Source organism: Microtus pennsylvanicus, chromosome 4 (assembly GCF_037038515.1).
Source record: "Microtus pennsylvanicus isolate mMicPen1 chromosome 4, mMicPen1.hap1, whole genome shotgun sequence".
NCBI classification, from domain to species: Eukaryota; Metazoa; Chordata; class Mammalia; order Rodentia; family Cricetidae; genus Microtus; species Microtus pennsylvanicus.
In genome coordinates this window covers 142628599-142650825 of record NC_134582.1, presented here as the reverse complement: position 1 = coordinate 142650825, position 22227 = coordinate 142628599, and the positions used below count along the sequence as shown (strand labels likewise).

Sequence of the window (22227 nt, the reverse complement as noted above, 5' to 3'; positions counted from 1 at the left end):
TAGTGAACCTCTTTTAATCACCTTCCTTCCTGACTACTGCCACCTAATGCTTCAATGGGGAGCTTCCCCATAGCCCCGCTTAGAGAAGAGGAGTCTCACAGAGCAGCATGGCTTGCTTTGGTCTTAGTTCTGTTAGTAGGATGTCAAAGCTTCTGATTTTTTTTTCTGATTTTTTTCTTTTTTTTTGTGCCTGGCAGACAAACCAGAGCACCAACATCTATATTCACAGTATATCTACAATATGCAACAGATCTAGAGCAAAAAAAAAAAAATTCTAGGTCACCCAAGCATATTCTTGTCACAAAAACAATTCTAAAACTTAAAATTAATTTTTCCATCTTAAAAAACTTTAAAAAAACTTGTTGTATAATACAACACTCCCAAACTGTCTTCACCTCTCAAAACATATATACTTTACTCTAAATATTTACAACTAAATGTTGTTCCTAGTGTATGGCATGACATAAGAGCCCTGAAAATGAAAACACTAAATGACAAAAATGCAGAATGCAGAAATCATTTGGGGAAATGTCTATTTACATCTGGATAAACATCTAATTAAGGCTGACCAGCTCTGCCCCAACCCCTCACCTCTCTCATACCTCCAACTCCTTACTTAATTTTTGAATCATAGCAAATTCTTCTGGTAGAAACTGTCAGGTCTTATCTAGAAAAATCTTTAAATATTGACCCGTGCTTTTTTTTTAAAAAAAAAAAAAAACCTACTGAAGGCCATCTTTATGTAATGCTTCTCATTAATTTAATATTTACTAACTCTAATTTAAGAAAGATTCTTCATTATGGGAGGAAACAACCATTCTGAGGGGACCTAAGACCCATTTCGTGAGGTAAAACTCATACCTGGCACTGTAATAATAGAGAGGTCACAGCCCTAAGGCAAACTGACTACTACTATCCTGCTAAATGGACACGTAGCATTAAACCAACCCTAGCGATGTTGTTATGCCCAGGGAGTAGCACAACTCTCAACCCTCATCTTAGAGACCTACTCTTCAGTAGGTGGCAATTAATATAGATGTTCAGTTGTTCATTGTGTAGAGGGTAAGAGGCAGGAGTGTTTGGCCCTATATTGTACATACATATTACCTTCTCTGCAAGTCTTGGGGATCTTAGTAGAAGATGGGCTAGAAAGACTGTAAGAGCCACGTGTAGGGAATATAACTTCAAGAGAAAGGTGCTTTGTGGACACAACATGGCAGTTGTCACAGCAATTGTGACAGCATGCAAAAGACCTGTGTCAAGACCCAACGCCAGACAAAATCACAGTGGCTGGAGCATGAAATCCCACCACTAGCCACGAGATCCCACCACTAGCCACGAGATCCCACCACTAGCCAAAGGATTACTAGCATTTGATAACTGCTAGGAGAGGAAGAGCTGGGTTTGCTTAATGGTATAAGGACCACAGTCACTCCCAAGAGTAGCTGGGTAAGGTTGAGAGAGAGGGAGGAAGGGACAGAAGGAGGGTAGGAGGGAAGAAAAGAGGGAGGGAGGGAGGGAGGGAGGGAGGGAGGGAGGGAGGGAGGGAGGAGGGAGGGAGGAAGAGAAAAGAAAAGGTAGATAGAAAATACTCAAAGTTGGGTGGGTGAATATGACTAAACTATATTGTATATAATTCTCAAAGGATTAATAAAAATATTATTTTAAAATAAAATTATTTCACTTAAAACCTAAACTATTCATTTAGCAAAATAAGAAAACATGAAGCCATTCCAGCTCAATACCCTCAAAGTCACTCCGAAGAAGATAGAGGATTCAATGTAGCAGACACACTTGAGGGAGAGGAAGGGTCTTTTCAATCAAGCTCAGAAAACTTCTCAGGCACAGTGTGCAGGTCAGTGCGCAACAATGACAGCTATTTCCTTATTTGTCATGCTGCCATCTATAGCCACCCACTTTCCATCCATGCACAGCAGCAGAGACACTCGCAGCTTCTATGCAGAAAGGCAAGGGAGTCTAAGAATATCCTTGGTTTTCTAACACAGTATCAGAAAATAAACTAGAAACTCTAAAAAACGTAACTTGTAAATTACTCAATTTCATTCCTATAAATACTAAATATTACTTATTCAATATATTCTAATATTAAGTATAGTATACGTGAGGGTGCAAATTGTTAGCAAATGAATCCAGAAACATGTAAGAATCTCTACACCACATATGTACACATGAGCAGCTTACACCAATGAGATCTCACCTAGTTTATTGGTAAGGAGAGAGTGGGACTGTTCCACATGGAACGCCCATGACCAGCATGCATACTACAGTTAATGGCTGAAGAGGCTTAGATAGGCAGGAAACCCATCAATGTGATAAATTATTAAAATCTTGTTTAACACATTTCTGTGGAATTAATGGGTTTTTACTTTTTATGAGTGGAAATAGCGTACAAATTGCAGCTCTATCAAAATACACAGAGAGAAATCAAAGCTTTAAGTAAAAAGAATCATATTAGACATGGAAATGTGATAAAGTCTTTTAAACTTTCTGAAAACACTCAACTTAAAATACTAAGTATAGCTTAGTATAACATGAATTTTACTTCTTCCTTACATTACTATATAAAGTAGAAAGAAACTCTTAACAGGTTCAAATATAAAGTATCCAAAAAGAAACCCGGGTGAGACAGGGGCAAGGGTTCCAAGAATAGGATAGTCCAGTGGGCAGGTGCTAATGGTATGGAGAACAAGAGCAGTTACCATCCTTGAATGCTGGCAGCCATCAACCAAATGGGTGTGACGTGCAACCACCAACAAACTGCTCCATTACTAGATGAGACAGTGGGGTTTAGGGTGTGTGCGTGTGTCATTAAATCCAAAATTCATATATTATGTATGGTTGGCTAATCAGGTGAATTAAAAAAAAACTCTTGCATATAGATTCTAAATACCTTTTAAACTATTACAGCAATTTTATTTATAAACTTGAGAATAAGTAACATCAAAATAAGTTTATTTTAGACTTTTATCAAGCCAGATCTAACATCAACCTATGTTCAAAAAAAGTTAGAACTACAAAAAAAAATGGCATATGTATTTTACACGCCATTGCTCCTTATCTACATGTCTGCAACCACATAAATTCCTGAGGCCTGGGATCACGATCAAGTCTATCCTCAGGTGTTTTCAGCATCCACAAAGATGCCTCTAGAGGATCTATAATAATGGTCTTCTTTTCCCAGGCAGGACACCTTTAATCCCAGCATCTGGGAGGCAGAGGCAGGCTGATCTCTGTGTGTTCGAGCTACAAATTCAATTCCAGGACAGACTCCAAAGCTACAGAGAAATCCTGTCTTGAAAAAGGAAGGGAAAAAAGGCCTTCTTTCTCCTTCCCAGGATCTGATTTTTGTCATCACTTCAAACAATCTTACCTCAAAAAAGCATGAAGTCCAATATTTTATTTTCCCCTTCTGCCTTCATTTCTATGTGATGCAGCAAGGGGCTCCAGTCCCTGAGTCCTCTGGTTCTTGTCACCCCACAGATTGGGCTCCTTTCCTAGCTGAACAGTTGTGAAAGCCACTTCATGTCTCCATGCCCAGCTCACACATCCAGAGAGAGAGCAGCTGCTCATTTCTGAGTTTGTACCAGGCGTGGGAATGCAAAAGAAGACAAAACCCACCTTCCTGTTATCATACATTCCGAAGCCTTCAACTAGGTTGACTCCTTGGATTAAACCAAGTTTAACACTGCGCAGGTTCAGGTGCAGTGTGCAGCATGCAGCATACAGCTGGTCTTACCTAAATGAGTCCAACTTCCACACGTCAAATGCACGGTCTACCTGATGAAACCTCAGCCTCAGGCTAGCATACCCTCTCCTCCTCCTCACAGAAGCTATAACACATCCCATGGAAAGTGTGTGGCTTCTCAATTGTAGCTGGATCCCAGGGCTGGCAGTGAATACACTTGCCCATTCTGGTCAGTTTTTTTTTTTCTTTCTCTGTTATAGAGATTCTTTGTATTATCTATCTGGTCCTAATAATGCCCCTTAAAGATCCTAACTTTTACCCTCCTTCTCTCTTTAAAATACATGTGCTCCCTGTGTGATCTCATGGTTTCCACTCTCTCTCACCATCTGGTGAGTTCTCACACTTGAATTCCCAGCCTGAGATGACCACTTCCATCCTGCAGAGCAACTTCATCCTGTCAACTGTCGGGCTAGACCTCTGTCTGCTTCCTCTCTGGAAACTATCACCTCAAACACGACTTCCTCGTCTTTCCTAAACTGATACTTATTTGCGTCTTTTCTCTGGTTGGTGTCATCACCATCCATCAATTCATTCAAGCAGAAATGCTGGAGGTAGCTCTGACCTATTAAACAAGGATGGCAGTGTCTTAAATGGAGTTTGGATGAGTTAATGTGCTGAAGAGCATCTAACAACGCCTGGTGGTAAACGATTACTGGATAAGCCAAACCCAAATGAAACAGTAGATTCTGAAAATGCAATTGCCACAAACACAGGAGAAATAATGAGAGACATCATACATACTTTAAATTAGAACAACCTAACAAGCTAATGTCTTTTTAAACTTCATAAAATGTGGTTAATAGAAAAGACAAAGCAGAAATAATTTAAGTTTAGTTTAGAAAGATATAAAAGAATTAAAAATTCCTGTATTACTTAAAATGAATGAAAGCATCGCTTACAACTAGAGATACAAAATCAGAATTAACTAAAGATAATCAAATGAAATGGATATAATGAGATACTCACAATTCCTTCAAGTAGTGATCACATCAGTGACTGATATCCTTACAATCAATTTTGAAATTCTAGAATAAACCTAACTTGGTTGGTATGGGCTGTTTTCTCATATACTGCTGGATCAAGTACAACAGTATTTATAAACTTTTGTATCTATTTTTAGATTAAGGTTATTCTTCAATTTTCATTTCTCAAACTTTTTTCTATATTCATTAAATAATACTGCATAAAAATAGGAACTATTTGTCTCTTTGCCCAAACTCTGGACTGATCCTGCAGGATGAGACCTGGTGGTTGCTGGATGCTTTGTAGAACTTGTTAGTAAAGATGTCTAGAGTTGGCATTTCTTTTTGTTACAAGATCTTTCTAATTTCTACTAGTTTCCCCGAATCTGTGCTTTTGACCTAGACATTCAGTTCTTCAGCTTACATTAATACACTAAGGGTCAGTAGTTGATCTTTCCTGACACATCCATAGCCATATCCCTGTTTTCATCCCAGATCCTGCTGACTTGTTTACTGTGGTGAAGCTTGCAGGCACTGTCAGTTTTGATAGTTTTGACAGTCAGTCTGCTACTTCAGCTGCACTGCTGCACTCTGAGTCACTGTTATTCTCCACTTCATTACTATATACCGATCTTCATTATTCCTATTTTATTTTGGGGGAGTGTGTCCAAGTTTGTATGGCAGGTGCACTCACCTGTTTATCGCGCGCGCGAGCCCACACACACACACACACACACACACACACACACATTTTCCACATTATTGTTTGAGACATAGTCTCTCAATGAATCTGGAGCTTGCCACATAGCTAGATTAATTGGCCAGTGAGAACCCAGGATCCTCCTGTCTCTGCCACTCCAGCCCTGAGGCTATGAGCCTGCACAACCATGCTTGGTTTCGACATGGGTGCTTGAATTTGAACTTGGGTCTTGGTGCTTGCACAGTAAGTCACTTACCCACTGAGCTGTCTCCCCAGCCCTCTGTTTTACTTCAATTAGAAGAATATCATATTACTCCTTTTTAGCTCTCAAAGGCACATGGCTATTATTCTTCAGCTTCTAATGTTGCAAAGTAACTGGTAAAAACCTACAAAGTCATGGAAAATGCTATTCTGGCCATCTCCAAGCTCTGACGGTACGCTCCTGGAACAGGCATTTGTTCACTGTCCTTATATTTCTTTGAATTACAAGCTATTCAGAAACAAGCATATTAATTTTCAAGGACACTTGTATCTAAATTAATGGTATTATAAGCACAAAATATTGAATGCTAAAATTTTATGAAACTGGTTATAGTTGGTCATGATTAATATTCTTTGTATGTTCAAAAAGAATGTTTTGATTGTGGGGTGCAATGTTCTATACTTGCCCGTTACATTAAGTTTACAAACTTTCTTATCAAAATCTTTCTTTTTGTTGATTTTTCTCTGCTTTTTGAACACCTACTATAAATTATTTCAAACAACCCACAATGATAAAGGATTTGCTTGTGTCTTTAGTGATTCTTTTCTTTTTCCCCTCTCTCTCTCTCTCTTTCTCTCTCTCTGCTTACTAGATTTTAGAGATGTATCAGTATAAATCAATTTGAAATTGAATTGTCCTTGTATCACTTGGTGACTCTTGAAATCAATTTTGTCTCAAAGTCAATGTTGATTGCTATAATACAGTTACAGCTTTTGTGTGTGACTCAGGAACCTGTCACTAACTTTCTATGTGTTTCTTAAACGAATGCTACTTGTGACAAGCATCTACCAGGGCTTTGCTACTTTATTTCATACAACTAGCCTCTACAGCTGCGCCTCTGTCAGTGTATGTGACTCAATCACCAGCATCTGCAGTTAGTACTCACTGCTAACCGCATGCTGTTTATCATGCTTCCTTTCGTTCTCTTCCTCATCTTCTGCTTGGCTTTTTCATACTGGGTGTTTATTCTCATCCTCTTTCCCTTATTTTCAGGTTACACTATTTCTAATCAATGCTTTTACCCCATCCCAGTTTTATTCAGTATGTTTACATGCACTGGCATTTATCTGTTTTCCCATTCTTTCCGCAACTCTCCCTCCATCTGAAGCTACTTTCCCTGTCTGAGAATGAGACAATACTCAAGAGAATAGCAGTGAAGCATAATCATGGTTAAAGCACTGAGGACTTCACCCAAAGACATGTCATTTCCAGGCTCCACACAGCTCAGGAAAAAGGACAAGATGAGGGTAAATGTGTGCTGAACCCCAGGAAGGCCAGAACCTAGTTTCCTTCCAGCACATGTACAGAATACTGCAAAGGGGCAGACTTTCTGCCCTATACTGACCTAAACTATTTTGAAGTTGACACTCTAAAGCTCCATCCACATTTGTTAAGAATCTAGGAGCGAGAGAAAGATGACGTCTCTCTAACTAAAGCCAGCCCATGTTAGGAAGGCTGGTTATCAGCCCTCCTGAAGCCCTCAGTGTCAGTCTCAAGCTGCCACACAGGACATACACAGCAGGCTGAACACTTGATGAAGTGAAGCAGAAAGGAGTCCAGGCAGACAGTGAAGTCAATCAACTTTAAGTTAAAAACCATAAGCATACAGTATATAGCAACAGAGAACACAAAAGACCTTCAACAGACATAAACTGGATTACATGAAATATTTAGAGAAACAGATACAAAGATAAATGATACACTCATCTTTGTGTGAGAAATAGTAAATGCAGGGGTCAAGACATGATAAAAGCATATTTTCTTAACACACAACCCTTAAACAGGCACTGATTTTAATGTGTCTTGTAGGAAACAATGCACCTCTAAATGGAGTTTGTTTTGTAACATCCTTATGATTTGTTAGACAAAGCCTCACTCACAAAGCCCAGTTGACCTTAAATTAATGATCCTCCTGCCTTGTCTCTGAGTGCTGGGATTAAAGGCCACCACACCCAGTCTGTGTTCTTTTGACTGAATAAAAGAATATACCAGTCTGAGTTGCAGTATATTGAATATAAAGCATTAATGCAAATTTTTATTTTATTTGGAACTGGAAGATTTTTAAATGCCTAGCTAACTTAATTCAAATAATAAAACAGCTGGATCACTTACTACCTTCATTTATCACAGGTAATCAGACACTGGACCATGACAGTGTAAGAAGACAGGAACAGGACAGCTAAAGCGGTTCATGCCTGTATCCTAGCACATATGAGGATGAGGCAGGAAAATTCCTGGTTTGAACCTAAGTTGAAGCAAAAGCCTGACTTAAAACAGATAAATAAATTAACTAATTCGAAAAGGCAGGAATTACCTAGTTGTAGTTTGTTAAATATGTAAGGATCAATGTCGAAGCACAATGATAGGTTCACAGATGGAATTTTATTCAGAGACATTAATAAATTGCAGAAATAATTGCTTTAGTTTGCTTGCAGTTGCTGTGCTAACCCTCTCTGACCCAAGGCAACTGGAAGATGAAGGGTCTATGTAGCTTAGAGATCGTAGTTCATCATGGGGAATGCCAAGGCAGGACCCTGCAGGCAGAAACTGAAGCAGAGGCCATGGAGGAGTGTTACTCACTGGTTTGCTCTCCGTGGTTTGCTCAGTCTGCTTTCTTATATAACCTAAGACCACCTGCCCAGGAGCAGCACTGCCTACAGCAGGCTGGGCCCTCCCACACCAATCATTAATTAAGAAATACTCTACAGACATGCACACAGGCCAGCAGGTTCCTTTTTCCAAGACGACTCTAGCTTGTATCAAGTTGGAAAAAAAAACCTAAGCATCCCAATAAACAGGCATGATTTAATAATCAAGAGCACAGAGCACTGTGTCTTTGGAAACCACAGTTAATGCCAGTAGAAACACCTCATTCATTCAAGAGGCTTGAAACTCTAACATTTGTTTGGATTGTCATCTAACCTGGGAAGAAAACAGTGCAAGTACGCAATTCCCCATAAGAACACAAAGCACAAACTCACTGCCAAATGGTAGATAAGTTTCAGCCACCAACACTGACCTAAGTAAGCTTCTAACAAAGTCATCCTCTCAGGGGCATGAGGGTGGCAGTAGTGACAGCGATGGTAGGGATAGTACCATCAGCATGATTAGACTAGGTGAGCAGCAGGAAGAGAAGCTTCTACTTTCACAATATTTTCTACTTTTAATAATGCAAACGTGTTAACATTTACTACATAAAGAAACATTCTATGATGAATTACACAAATATAACAATACAGATCTTTGCTTCAAGACCATTGGCAGTTCCAAATCTCTCTTAAGACAAAATCCAAACTCAGTTGTCAATAAAAAACTTGTTCTTCATTTGCTTTCTCTCTAGCTTCATCCTTAGTTACCCCTGCTCATCCTACATGACTCAAGCACAAATAACTTCAAGTTCAATATGTGGGTGTGTCTCATGAAGCCAGCTGCATAAATGATTTCTTTGCATGGAGTATTGTTATCTATGCCATCACCAGGACAGTCATGAACATCCTCTAAGACTCATCTCTAAACACTGTTCTCTGCACGTGGGATGGGATCAGTTACTAAACTAAACTCTTGAGTTTAATTCTTGTATTATTTCTCCTATACTGTAAGCTCTTTGGTTGGTACACAGTAATCTACCATATCAATTCCACAAAAGTCAAATAAAGGCTAAATTATTTATTGTTCAAATTTCATAGGCCAAATAATATCAAATTTAATATTATAACCTAAGACTTTTATCCCCCATTCAATGCTTTTTTTCTATAAGTGTACCTATAGATACCAAATCAAAAGTAATTACGCAATCATGTGTAGAATGTCCAAGACAGACATAAAAGAAACATAAAAACATGGGGCACTTAAAAACAAAACTAAGATATCTAAGTGTTAAGAGATTTTTCAAAGAAAATCAGTAATAAAATGAAATGGAAAAGCTAGAAATAACAAGGTAGGGAGTAAACTAGTGATAGTACATCTTTTAGAAAATTAGGTTGTGTCACAAGAAATATACTGGTCAACTTATCAAGTTTTTTCTCTTTAAAGCTGTAATAAAATGAGGTATAAGATATATAACCAATAATAAGTAAGATCAAGTGCTTATGCCAAAGAACTTATGTCCCTCAATGGACTCAAGATGAGTGGCTGGTTTAATTCCTCTGTAAAGTTAGAAGGTATGCAATGTGAAAGGAATAGTGCTGGCTCATCAAAATCATGCAGGAAACAAGCCAGCAGATAACAACCCAATTCTGCCTACCCACTGGCTCCACTTGGGCAGCATGCTCTCAAATGAGCCTTACAAAATCTTGAGCTCATGATGGCACATACCTGTAAGTTGAGAGTTGGGGAGGCAAAAAACAGAAGGAATACTGGAGCTTGCTGGCCAGTCAGCCTAACTAAATGGAGAATCTATCTCAAATAATCCGTGAGGACAGCAATGTTGGCCTCTTCACTCTACAGGCATTTATGCACAGACTTATAAGCACACAAACGCTACACACAAAGAAAATAGGAAAAAAGTTAGGCATTTTTGGGGGAGGGGTGCCTTTTGCAAATTACTGAAAGCAGATCCAGGCATTTATAGATCGAGATCAAAACAGAGTACAGACAAAGATTAGCATAAAATGCACCATAGGCCTAAATGTTATTGGTTTAAACTTCTAAAGTATTTAGAAAAATCTTCACTTTGATCAAGGAATAAAGTCCAAAAGAATAAAATCATAAACTTGTAACAAAAATTAAAAATTTAAAACTTTAAAGATAACATTAAAAATCAAAGGCTGTTCCAGAGTTTCAGGCTGAACTCTTTTAAATACCTATATCCAATAAAGAAACTAAGTCCAGAAAATATAAGAACTCTTTCAATTCAGTTATTGAAAGAAGAAATCTAACTAAAAACGGACATAATTTGAAAGCATTTAACAAAAGGAGATTAGCTGACTGAAATGACATGTCCCTGTCATTTCTTCACAAACCTTTATTCGCCAGTGAAGGCCAAACCAAAGTAGCAGAGGCTGTCACACACTTATGAGAACACGAGCACACTTCTGCAAAGACACAAGCAAGCAGGACGTCTCCATGATGGTGGGAGGCACAAAGATGCCAGGCACTTTACATCCAGGCAGCTTCTTATCAATGCAGCCATATGCCTAGTGAATGACCCAGCCATTCTTTTAATTGTACAAGAGAAATGTCAGCACATTATCCCATAAAACCTGTGTGTGTTTACAGATTTAGTTACAGCAAACCCCACAAATAATCAAAATAAATAGGTGAACTTTAGGTGAATAGCTATACAAAATGTATTCTGTTCATATAGTGGAATACTACTCAGCAATCCAAAAGAACAAACTACTTACTGATAATATGAATTTCAAGAACACTATGCAAAGCAAAATAAGAAATATGAAGGAAGTAGTACACACTGCTTGGTTACAATTCTAGAAACAATAAATCCAATCTCTAATGAGAAAAAACAGACAGACCATTGATTTCTTGGGGACCAGAAGTGAGAAGTACTGGCTGCCATTTGGGACAAGGGTCCTTCTAAGGATGGTAAGAGATACTTCCTATGTAAATTGCAGTGGTGGTTATAGAAGCATGTAGGTATACAGAACTCTCTAAAATGTACAAGAATGTATCTTATCGCATATAATAGCATCTCAATAAAGTTTATTAAACCATACCTACTGATCCACATATGGCTTTAATTTTTGTCTTAGGATTGTTCTGATCTAAACCATAAGAATACAGTAAAATAAATCTGTATTTTCAAATATTCCAAGTCAAATGAATGTATGAAAACCAACAGGCTCCTTGCATCCTAAAGTGCTCAAACTGCTTCCTGAGGCTTTGGTTTTGATTTATGAAACACAGTAACAGTGACATATTATTTTTTTAATTCCATGTCAACATTTACACAAAAGTGCTTTGGTATCTCTACATATAATGTACTTCAAAAACTGAATCCAAGATGATCCTCTTTGGGCTAAAAGACATCTCAAGCAGCATAAGATGTTGTTTCAGGGGCCTGGAAAGATGTCTTGGGGGTAAGCATGCTTGCTGACCAAGCCTGAGGTCCTGATTGTGGATTCCAGCATCCACATGCAAAGGGTGAGGCAAGGCCTGTGCCTGTAACTCCAGCGCTATGGGGAGGCAGAGGGCAAAAACAGGAAGATCTCAGAATTGCTGGTTGTCAGGTTCAGTGAGAGACTCTGCCTCAAATGAATAATGCAGAGAGCAATAGAGCTTTGAAGACACCTGCTCTACTCATCTGACACGCATGCACGTGCACAGGCACAGCCACCAATACACAGATGTTCATGTATAACATACATGCATACGTGTGAGGGGGGCATGGAGCTTCACTGTAAGTTTTTCATCTAGAGTCTTCATAACGAAGCTTTGTTCCCATAATGCACTAGTCTATTGCTCCTTCCAGAACCAGTCAGCACTGACAAAGTCAGAGAAGCAGTGAGTGCGTCCTCCAGCAGCATCCTTCCAGATAGTCACATTAGTTATGACGTAAGAGGTATTTAAAGCAAATACACAAAATTTAAAGTAGCATTTATTGAATGCTTAAAACACAATAAATATGCTGCTTCATAAACCTTTTATAGGCATTCCAACTCTGAGATTAGCATTCCAGTGGAAAGCTAAGTCACTTGGCCAAGTTAAGACAACTAGTAAAATACAGGATCAGCCCCAGCTTATCCTTGAGAAAGAAACACTATATCTATCCAAGTATAGTAAACCATGCCTATAGTCTCACACTTAGGAGGCAGGAGGATTAACACAACTTCAGGACCAGTCTGGACTTATGTATGTCTCAAAATAGAAAAAAAAACCACAACCAAAGTAAACAAACTAAAGGTTCCATTATGTTCAAAAGTGACCTCCACAGACACAAGAGACCTAAATATGAAGGGAAAGTAATAAAACTAAGAGAAAATTTTTATGAAAGTACTTTTAATCTATATATTAGGTAAGGTATCATACTATCCACAAAGTCAAAACTTTGATAGATGAGAGTTAAGATTAATATTAAGAATTTCTGTGCCATCATCAAAAATCAACAGATGAATGACATATTTGGAACTATCATGACTTCACAAAAAAAAAAAACAAACTAGGATATCAACAAGAAACACAAGTAAGACAGGCAAAGGCAAACCAAATTTGCCAGCCATGAATATGCAGTAATGATCAACTCCCTAGTAAAGTGAGACCACCTTGACATCCTATTTAACAGCTATCAAAATAGCAAAATTGGGGCTGGAGAGATGGTTCAGTGGTTAAGGATGCTCTTCTAGAGAACCTGGGTTTGGTTCCCAGTATCCACATGGCAGCTCATAACTGTCTACTACCCTAGTCCTAGGGGACCTAATGGACCCTTTCTGGCCTCCATAGACACCACACATAAAAATGGTGCCCCAACACACAAGAAAGCAAAACACTCCTGTCTGTAAAAGGAGAAATTTTTAATTAAAAGTACAAAATGCAGGACACTGTACAATACCATACTCTGGAAAAATTCTGAAATAAGACAGTCATACATTGTTGGTGAGTGTGAAGATTGGTTTTGCTATTCTCATAACAATATGGCAGGATTTAGTCACTATCCCCAGAGAAACTTCTCCTCAGGCCTTCCTGACACACAGGGAGATGTGTATGATGGGATCACTTGGACCCAAGAGTTAGAGACAAACTGGGATCCAACACTAGTTAGTGCTTTGTTACCCAAATGAAATAACTTCCGTTAGAAGTAACCATAAAAGCACTTAAGATTGGCACAGTGAAGGGCAGGGAAGAAGCTGTAACTAGAGCAGAGAACAATACCATCCCAATGAGAGAATTCCTCTAAATGAAGTTAAGCTGAGGGAAACAGCTAAGTCTGTTAGGTGTATGCAAATGCAGTAGAAATTCCTTTGTGCCAAGATGACTGAGCATTCTATAAATATACGATAAACACTGTCATCCACTTGCTTGTTACAAATTCAGATGAATATACTTAATAGCCTAATATCAGGAACGTGAACTAGGGCTTAGTCTGAGCTAGCCAGAAACACAAACGTGGCAAAGTCAGTTGATGCTCCTCTGATTCTCGTTTGTGCATGTGTGCTCCTGCCCCGCCCCCTTGCTCCTAACCCTCCTTCCCTTCTTACTAATCTTGCCTCCCTTTCTCCTTTCTCTCTCTCACAAGGTCTCACTTTGTATCCCAAGATGACAGTGTCAAATGCACAATCCTCCTGCCTCAGCCTCCAGAATTACAGGATTATAAGCATGAATCACGCTAGTATGTTTTTCTCCTTAAAAAATGTTTTGATGAGTCTCCCAAATCTTTCCAAATACTACTTTGTTGTCTTAAATGTTAATTATATGGAGTGATTTTCCTGTTTTCCACTTCCTTTGTTCAACCACATTAAACAAAACCCCTCAAGAGCATATGGAGCTGGGCGGTGGTGGCGCACGCCTTTAATCCCAGCACTCGGGAGGCAGAGGCAGGCGGATCTCTGTGAGAGAGCTAGTTCCAGGACAGGCTCCAAAACCACAAAGAAACCCTGTCTTGAAAAATCAAAAAAAAAAAAGAGCATATGGAGAGATTCAATTTAGAAGAGCGAGCTTAGTCGCTGTTCAGTACTAGCCAAGCAGTGGGCACGGCGGGCCATCTTGAAGCATATACCAATGGAAAAGAGGGATTGGTATAATACAGTCCTGCGCCACATGAAGATGTGTTCATTGACAAAGTTCATCTCCAGTAGTGGTCCACTAACTGTACTGTCCAGAGACATGACACAGTGCTCACTGTAATGGTCCCACAATAAAACAACATAACACACATTTCAAGAATGTCCTAGTCAGTGTTGGGGACAAAGGGAGAAAGCATCAAAGAGACGGTGATTTTCACAGTTCATTCTAGAATTTCCCAGAGAGCACGGTTAACTTAAGCCCATGTTCTGACACTTGTTCCATTAAGGATTTTACTCATGCTATCCACACATAACTGTATCTGTCTGGAACTGATGGGGAAACCTTGTTAGCCAATTTTCTTTAAGAGGTGGATCCCAGTTAAGGCGTGGCTTTCTGGAGCTGAGAGAAAACTGGGGCAGAGACCAAGTGCTTGCTCTTGCTCTTGCGCTCTCTCTCTCTCTCTCTCTCTCTCTCTCTCTCTCTCTCTCTCTCTCTCTCTCTCTCTGTGTGTGTGTGTGTGTGTGTGTATGTGAGAGAGAGAGAGAGATTCCCACAGGGCACAGCTGAGACTGGACTTCTCGTTCCTGTATCGTGAGTTTCCCCTTATAATAAATAAAAATATAATTGTTTTATCCTTTGGCTAGCCTGGTTATTTCCCGAATCGAGCTAATTTCTACATGGAACTACACTGCAAAGAAAGTATATGTTCAAGTCTCCCTGCAGTTTACATCTAAGCATCTCAAATATCACTTCATCTGCATCAGTTTTCTGAAAAATGATTCTGGGTGGGACACTCCTTCATAATAAAAATCAGAATTTTTGAATGGGGTATAGTTCAGTAGTAGTGTGGTTGCTCAACAACCTGTGTTCAATCCCAGAAGTTCAAAATAGAAGTGTAAAATTTCATTAGAATGATTAATTTTTAAACCAGCAAGCTAATTACACTCTGAATACTATCTATTTAACAATAAAAACAAACCCCTACATACTGCATTCAAATAATTCAACAGTTCGTGAACAGAGAAATCAAATGTATGTTAGCGACCATGAACAGTAATGGAAATATTTGAAGGGGTCCCCATTTTATTAAAAGAAAGCCAGAATTAGAATATCTGAAATACCTAAAATGTAGGCTGGGGAGAGGGTTAGTTCAGCAATGTGCTTGTCTATAACATCCTGAGCTTGGATCCCCAAAAGCCACATCAAAGTCAGGGATGTGTATAATCCCAGTACTGGACAGGTGGGGACAGGCGGGTCCTAGGGCTCCAAGGCCAGCTAGACTAATCAATTGGTAAGACTTCTCTCAAAAGTAAGGGAGAGGAAACTGGAGAGATGACTTGGAGGTTAAGAGCACTTGCTGATCTGACAGCTATAATCCTACCTGTTTAGAAAGCTGAAGTGGGGATCACAAGTTCGAGGCTACCCAGGACAACATAAAGCTCCACTGTCTTTAATTTAAAAACTTTAAAAAGGGTAGAGATTTAATTCAGTGGTAAAGTACTAAGTAATAAGCATGAGGCTGAGGCTCAATCTCCAACACTATAATACATACATAAATAAATCAATATTATGATATTATCAGTAACCCACTTTCAGGTTAAGAACAGTATAATTCACCTCTTTTGAGTTTAAAACTCAGAAAGAGATGCTCTCTCTATAGGGAGAATCTTCGTGTGGTAAAACCTATACACAGACACACATAATTTAATCTTTTCTTTAAAAAAAAGGATGTTTCCTTTAGAAATGCAGTATTCAAAACACTGTTTCATATAATGGGAAGATTATCCCCTCTGGTAGCGTCTACACAAAGATCAGATTCACCTGTTATAAAATTTCTCACTTCTCCTCAGAAACTGCAGCGATGTGCAGCAGTTGTATTTGCTATGTGTCATCTGGGCCACTCCTCTCAAGTCTTAACCACAGAGCACCCAGACTCTAAAATATAGTACACAGTTTATGATTACCTAGTAATATATACAATAGCTACATTTGCAAAGGATAATTTTGAAAGTAATGTTATCATATACCCCAACCAGGGTGCTTTTCTAATTTAACCTTCAGATTTTATTCCCACAGGCAATTTTATTTTAGCTTGCATCTCTATGAAAAGGTCCTTGGACTTCCCACAGGGCAGGGAACCCTGATTGCTCTTTGAGCTGACGAGGGAGGGGGACTTGATTGGGGGAGGGGGAGGGAAATGGGAGGCGGTGGTGGGGAAGAGACAGAAATCTTTAATAAATAAATAAATAAGGAAAGAAAGAAAGAAAGGTGAGCAACAGATTAGCAGCCATGGCATATGAAACCATGTCCATCTTAAGTGTTATTTCTGTGTTCGTGACACACTCTAATCTCACTGGAACTTTGGCAACGAATGCACATCTTCCAGCATCTGCATGCTTTTTCTTCTCCTCTCACCGCACTCAGCTCAAGCACTTCAGCAGCTAGCGGTGCAACCGCACATAATACTGCATCTGTGTTTACATCTGACTCTAATCGCATGCTTGGAAGGGATTTATAAAAGAAAAGAAAGGAGCAAAGAAATCACTGTGAGAAATATTCTTGAATATTTAAAAATTATATCCAATACAGTTTTCTAATATTTCAAAATCACTAAAATTACAAACAGAGAGATGTACATGAGTTCAAAAATAATGAAGGCTATACAAAGAAACAAAACAAAAACTAATTCTTCCTCATGCTTTCCATACCAGGGTCATCTAACCAAGTGACTTATGCTTCCAGTTTATAAGCTACTTTCGATGTTTGGCTTCATGGTAGCATTTCATACATTGTCAACTCTGATAAGTTCCTTAACGCATAAAAACAAGAAATGAATTATACTCATTCATGGAGATCTCAAGAAGTAGGAGAGCACAAATTGAAGAGACGCTTGTCAAAAATGAAAAATGCTCTTTACAGACACAACCTAAGGAGTTCACAGTCTTACCTGACAAGTCAGGTCAGCCCTATTAATTCAAGATCAACAGTGTGACAGCTGCATTGCAGCAGGGCCACAAGTGCCATTCTGTAAACAGGGAAGAAAGGCTTCTAACTTTCAACCCAAACGCAAGGTTTAAGGATCACAGTTATACTAGCATAACTGTATGGACGCAAAGTAATAACATAACTACTTTAAATTTCGTGAAATTATTTATAAGCCAAAGCCATCATTTCAGTGTACATGGTTTGCTTAAAATAGTAATTATTTGAATATAACCAACCAATTAATAAATTATTAAAGCCTAAAAACATTGTACTTCTTAATTTATAACTGATGAACTCAAAAGTAATATGCTTCCAGATTCTTCACTAAAGGTAAGCATAGGATGACGAGGGTCCACTCACAGGACAAAGGGAAAAAGCAAAGCCTACAACCAACAACAGATGACTAGCATCTACTTTAGTCCCCAACCTACCTACAGCCCTAAGTTTACACAAGCGATGGGAACTTACTACCCAGTACAATCCATCCTTAATTGAAACTTCTTTTTACCATACCTAACCATGGACACTTTTAACATTTGAAAATGTGGTTTTCAAGATTCATACTATAAACAACAACAATAAAAGGTTTAAAAGTGTGGAGGTGAGTATGCAAAATAAATATACGTAGTCACTGCATTTTCTTGCCCAAGTCTAAAACCAAACTTTTTATAACTGTTTTAATGAAATACCAAAAAGCACCTATTTCAAGACTTTGAAGCTTAAATTTGTAAATAACATTCATGTGAACACATTCCTACCTCTTTCTAGTACCTGCAAACTAAAAGACACTTAAGTTGGTTTTAAAGACTCAAAAGGACACAGCAAATTCCCCATCAGCACAGAAGACCGACAAGCTTAGGATGCTGCACCAATAGTTGTTTTTGTTAGCATCCTCTACTGGTGGTTTCCAAAGACAGCAAGAAGAAATGGTGCTAATGATAGAAAGGTATGTGCCTGCTATTCCATCTAAGGTGGATTAGTCAGCAGGCAGTCACTGGGAGCTAGAGCTCATTTGTCAAGAATAAAAGGGGGAACGCCAAATAGAATAGAATTTTGGAAAAGAGAAGATATTTTTAAATACAACAAAGCATTAAATTATAAACAGCAAAAATCAATTCCAGCAATTCTAATGCCATTCCTTTAGATGGCTAGCATCATTACCATAATGTCCCCACACAAGGTTCGATGATTTAGGCAGGTCTACTCATTTGTTACATATTTGCTAAGTTAGAGTTTTTGATGCTGTCATCAGTATCCTAGTCTTCAGACATATTCTAGGAAGGAAATAAAAATGTTTTATTGCTGATTTAGCTGTAAAATCTATATACCTTATTTCAAAAATGAATATAAATATAATTTATACATAAATAACATAAAATATCTCTAGTACTATCTCCCACCATATACACCACTATTTAGCCATTTAAATAAATTTTAAGAGTTAACATCTTTCCAGATAATTCTCTCCTAAAGCATCTGCAACTTAAATATGACTGCGTTGCTAAGAAAAATCAACCAGCACCTACCCCCAGGTTTCACAACACAAAGCATATAACTTCAATTTTAATTTGCAAAAATAGCAGGCTAAATCAAACAGCATGGCCGCAACAGTCAGCAATGGATGAAAGCATTAGAGAACAAAAAGAAATACAAAGAGAAAGCCAAAAGTGATGAAAATGGAAGATACCTGTGGTAGCACAGCGCTATCTCACACACCTTTTGTTTTCTCCGAGTAATGCATACTGCAGTCAAGACATTTCAGGCTCAAGAGCCCCAAATCTGTTTTTCTAATATTAAACACAAAGGAGAAACACTAACAGCAAGCGTGGTAAATAAATCCCTCCCCTGAGAAGGAAGGCGGCAAACAGGAGGGGGCTGACATACATGCAGGAGAAAACTAAACACCATCTTTTTTCTACCTGCACAAGTTGCCATTTGCTGCAGCGATCAAGAATCTCTTTCCTGTTGATTTCAAGCACCTTTCGGAATAGCTTTCCACCCTTATGTCATCTGTTGATATGCCTTATGTGTGTGATATTAATATCACAGAATCTCTAGGAGAAAAATCCATTCTTTCCTGTTCAGGTAAACATGTTTACAGCAGCTGCACAGACGCTGGGTGGTTCAGACTCACATGTCACACACATGTCGTCAGCAACAAGAAAAGCCCCTTTCTCTGGCGATCAACATTTTAAATAAGGTAAGGGCAGCAAGCAGCCCTTTCCTAACCAACTTACCTTTCATAAAGCCACATCAGCAATAGCGGCAACAGCTCAATGTAGAACAGACACTATTTGATGCTAGAAGCAGGAAATTACAATTGCGGTAGCCTGTGCTCAGGTCCTTGCCACAACCACTAGTCACCTCTCCACAATGACGCTACCCAGCACACCTTTCCCTCCGAACGAACATGCTCCTCTGAAATGCAACGTTTATCTGAACAACTGAAAATCATTCATGGCAGCAGAGATTTTAATGAGGGTTCAGATATATTCAAAACGTGTTTACAACCGAGAGGAAACCTCTTTGGAACGGCCTAAAATCTTCGTATCTGCTTCTAGACAGGAAATCCCACACAAAATCTAAAATTGCCAGGAAAGGTTACAAAACCTGGCGTTTGGCATACCGGAGGGGAGGGAGCAACACAAACCGGGAGGGGGTGGGGCGCGGGGGGGGCGCGCCAGGGTTGCCACTTAAACAGGATTTCCTAGTTCTCCGGACGCCACATCGATGCCATCAGGGGCGCATTTATTACCCCCATTCTTAAAAACTCGTCATTTAACACCCCGCGGGAGCCCCACGGAGCCACCGGGTGCGAAAGGCACGAGGAATTCCTTATATAGCAGCGGCCGCAGCAGCACAGGGCTGTGGCCGCCCATCACCACACACAGGTACCCGGGCGGGGGCATCCCCCGGCCGCCGCCGCAGGGACTGTCCAGACAATGACCAGGAGCAGACGGCTGTCCGCGCCGCTAGCCAAGAGCACACACTCGCCTAAGAGAGGCACCATTCAGCAACTCCTGCGTCTCCCCACTCTAGGAGAGCCCACGATACACCCACCGATACAGGTCGGGGTGCCGCGCTCCTCCTGGTGCCTGTGGCTTTCCCTCTTCCTTAAAAAAAAAAAGCAAAGCAAAGCAAAACAAAACAAAAAGACGTAACAACAACAAAAAAACTCTGCAGTCAGGCCGAGGAGTGTGTTTCCCTGGCACATCCGCGCAAATCAATACCCCGCGCAGCTGCACCGCGAGCCGCAGCCCCGTGCGCCCGTCGGGCCGCCCGACCCCTCCCCCACCCGCCCCACTCGCGACCCCGAGCGCCAGCCCAACTCCATTATCTGCCCTCGGCTCGCGCGTCCGGCCCAGGTAACAACTTCCCCAAACCGAAAGAGCCAAAGCAAGGCGCATGCACAGAGCCCCGTGCCCGCGGGGACCCGGGCTGCCAGGGCGTCCCGACCTGTCTGTGCTGCTTCCCGGCCGCGAGCCGCAGGCGGCGAGTCCACGCACACGCTCGCCCCACGGCAGCAGCTTGGAGCCGCCCGAGCCTGCTCGGCCCCAGACGGGCACCGCACGCGCGGGGTTCCAGCCCCCCGAGCGCCCGGCCAGCGGCGGCCCCGCGCGTCCCCATCCCCGCCCGCCCGCGAGCGCGCGGGGCGCAACTTTACCGCGGGCTCCCGACCCGACGCGCAGCGCCCGCTCCCGCGCACACGCGCGCACGGCCGACACGCAGCCGACACGCAACCGGCCCGCGGCCGCCCGTCTCTCCCGCCCGCGCCCGCTCCGCAGCCCGCGCCCGCCCGCCGCAAGTTTGTTCCCTGCCGCCGCGGCCTGCGCGGAGGGAGGATCGCGCGCGGGGAGGCGCCGAGGGGCGGCAAGAGTGGAGAAAGTGCGGAAAGAAGCAACAGCCGCTCCACCCGCGGGCGGAAAAGTGGCCGGGCGCGGCGGCGGGATGCGGCGCAGCTAACGGTCCCCGGCGGCCGCGCAAGCCGCTAGGCGCAGAGGCAGGTAAGACATAACGGTCCAGGACGGCGGCCGCGGCGGCGGCAGCGGGGCGCACTACTTTACTTTCCCACTCCACTCGGCCCGGCCCCGCCGCCGCCCCCGGCCCGCTCGGCCCCGCGCCCCTCGCCCGGCCGCCTGCTGCCCGCCGCCGCGCCGGGCCCCTTCTCCACTCACCGTTATTGCGCCGCGGGTTCGCCTGCTTTCTGCGCTTACACCTGGGGCCATCCGCCATGATCCTCTCGCTTGTGTCTAAATGCTCGAGTCACCTCCTCCCCCTCCTCCCTCCCTCCCTCCCCTTCACCCCCCCACCCGCCGCCTCCACCCCTCCCCCTCCCCACCGCACCTGGTTTACGACACTCGCGGCTTTACGACATCACCTTCCTAACACCTAGCGGCGCTCGCTCTACGGCCGGAACCTTGTTGCTAGGGCCGGGGCGGTTTGCGGCAGCTTCAGTCGCTGCGGAGTTTGAATCCCGGAGGCGAGGGAAAAGTTTTGCTCAGGTGTGGTGGGGTTACGGAGGAGGGTGCGGGGGCCCTGGGGACGGGGCCCGGAGGCGACAGGGTGGCCTCCTGAACCAGGTGGAGCGGGCGGCATGGGCCACACCCGCGCAGACCCCGCGCGGACGGGTGCGCACTCCTCTGGTCCCGCGCGCTCCAGCTGTCGGTGCGGCGGCCCGCGCGTGCTCGCCGGGGACGTGGACAGCAGGGACGCGCATCGAGCTACCTGGCTAGTTCTGACTCCCTCCCCTCCCACAGAATCGCGGGTTTCCCCGGTCTACCCAGACGGGAAGTGACAGCACTTGGGTTGAACTTCAGCTGGACAGAGAAGGAGGCGAGAAATTCCGCTCTCAGGAAAGCAGCATGAGTAATCCCCG

General features: G+C 41.8%; 1 protein-coding gene across 10 annotated transcripts in view; it reads right to left on the bottom strand.

Moving 5' to 3' along the window:
• The window catches only part of Zeb1 (zinc finger E-box binding homeobox 1), a 168460-nt gene extending 146447 nt beyond the window's left edge, over positions 1-22013 (bottom strand). For 2 of the 10 annotated variants that reach the window (XM_075970739.1, XM_075970742.1), the window contains exon 1: positions 21527-21627. In XM_075970739.1, coding sequence (XP_075826854.1) covers positions 21527-21584 — 58 coding nt within the window. In that variant the 5' untranslated portion in view covers positions 21585-21627. Of the gene's footprint in view, positions 1-19588; positions 19993-20807; positions 20941-21015; positions 21066-21526; positions 21628-21695 lie in introns of those variants that run through there. The other 8 variants (XM_075970743.1, XM_075970747.1, XM_075970745.1 and 5 more) reach the window with 7 other exon arrangements.
• Positions 22014-22227: the final 214 nt, after the last annotated feature.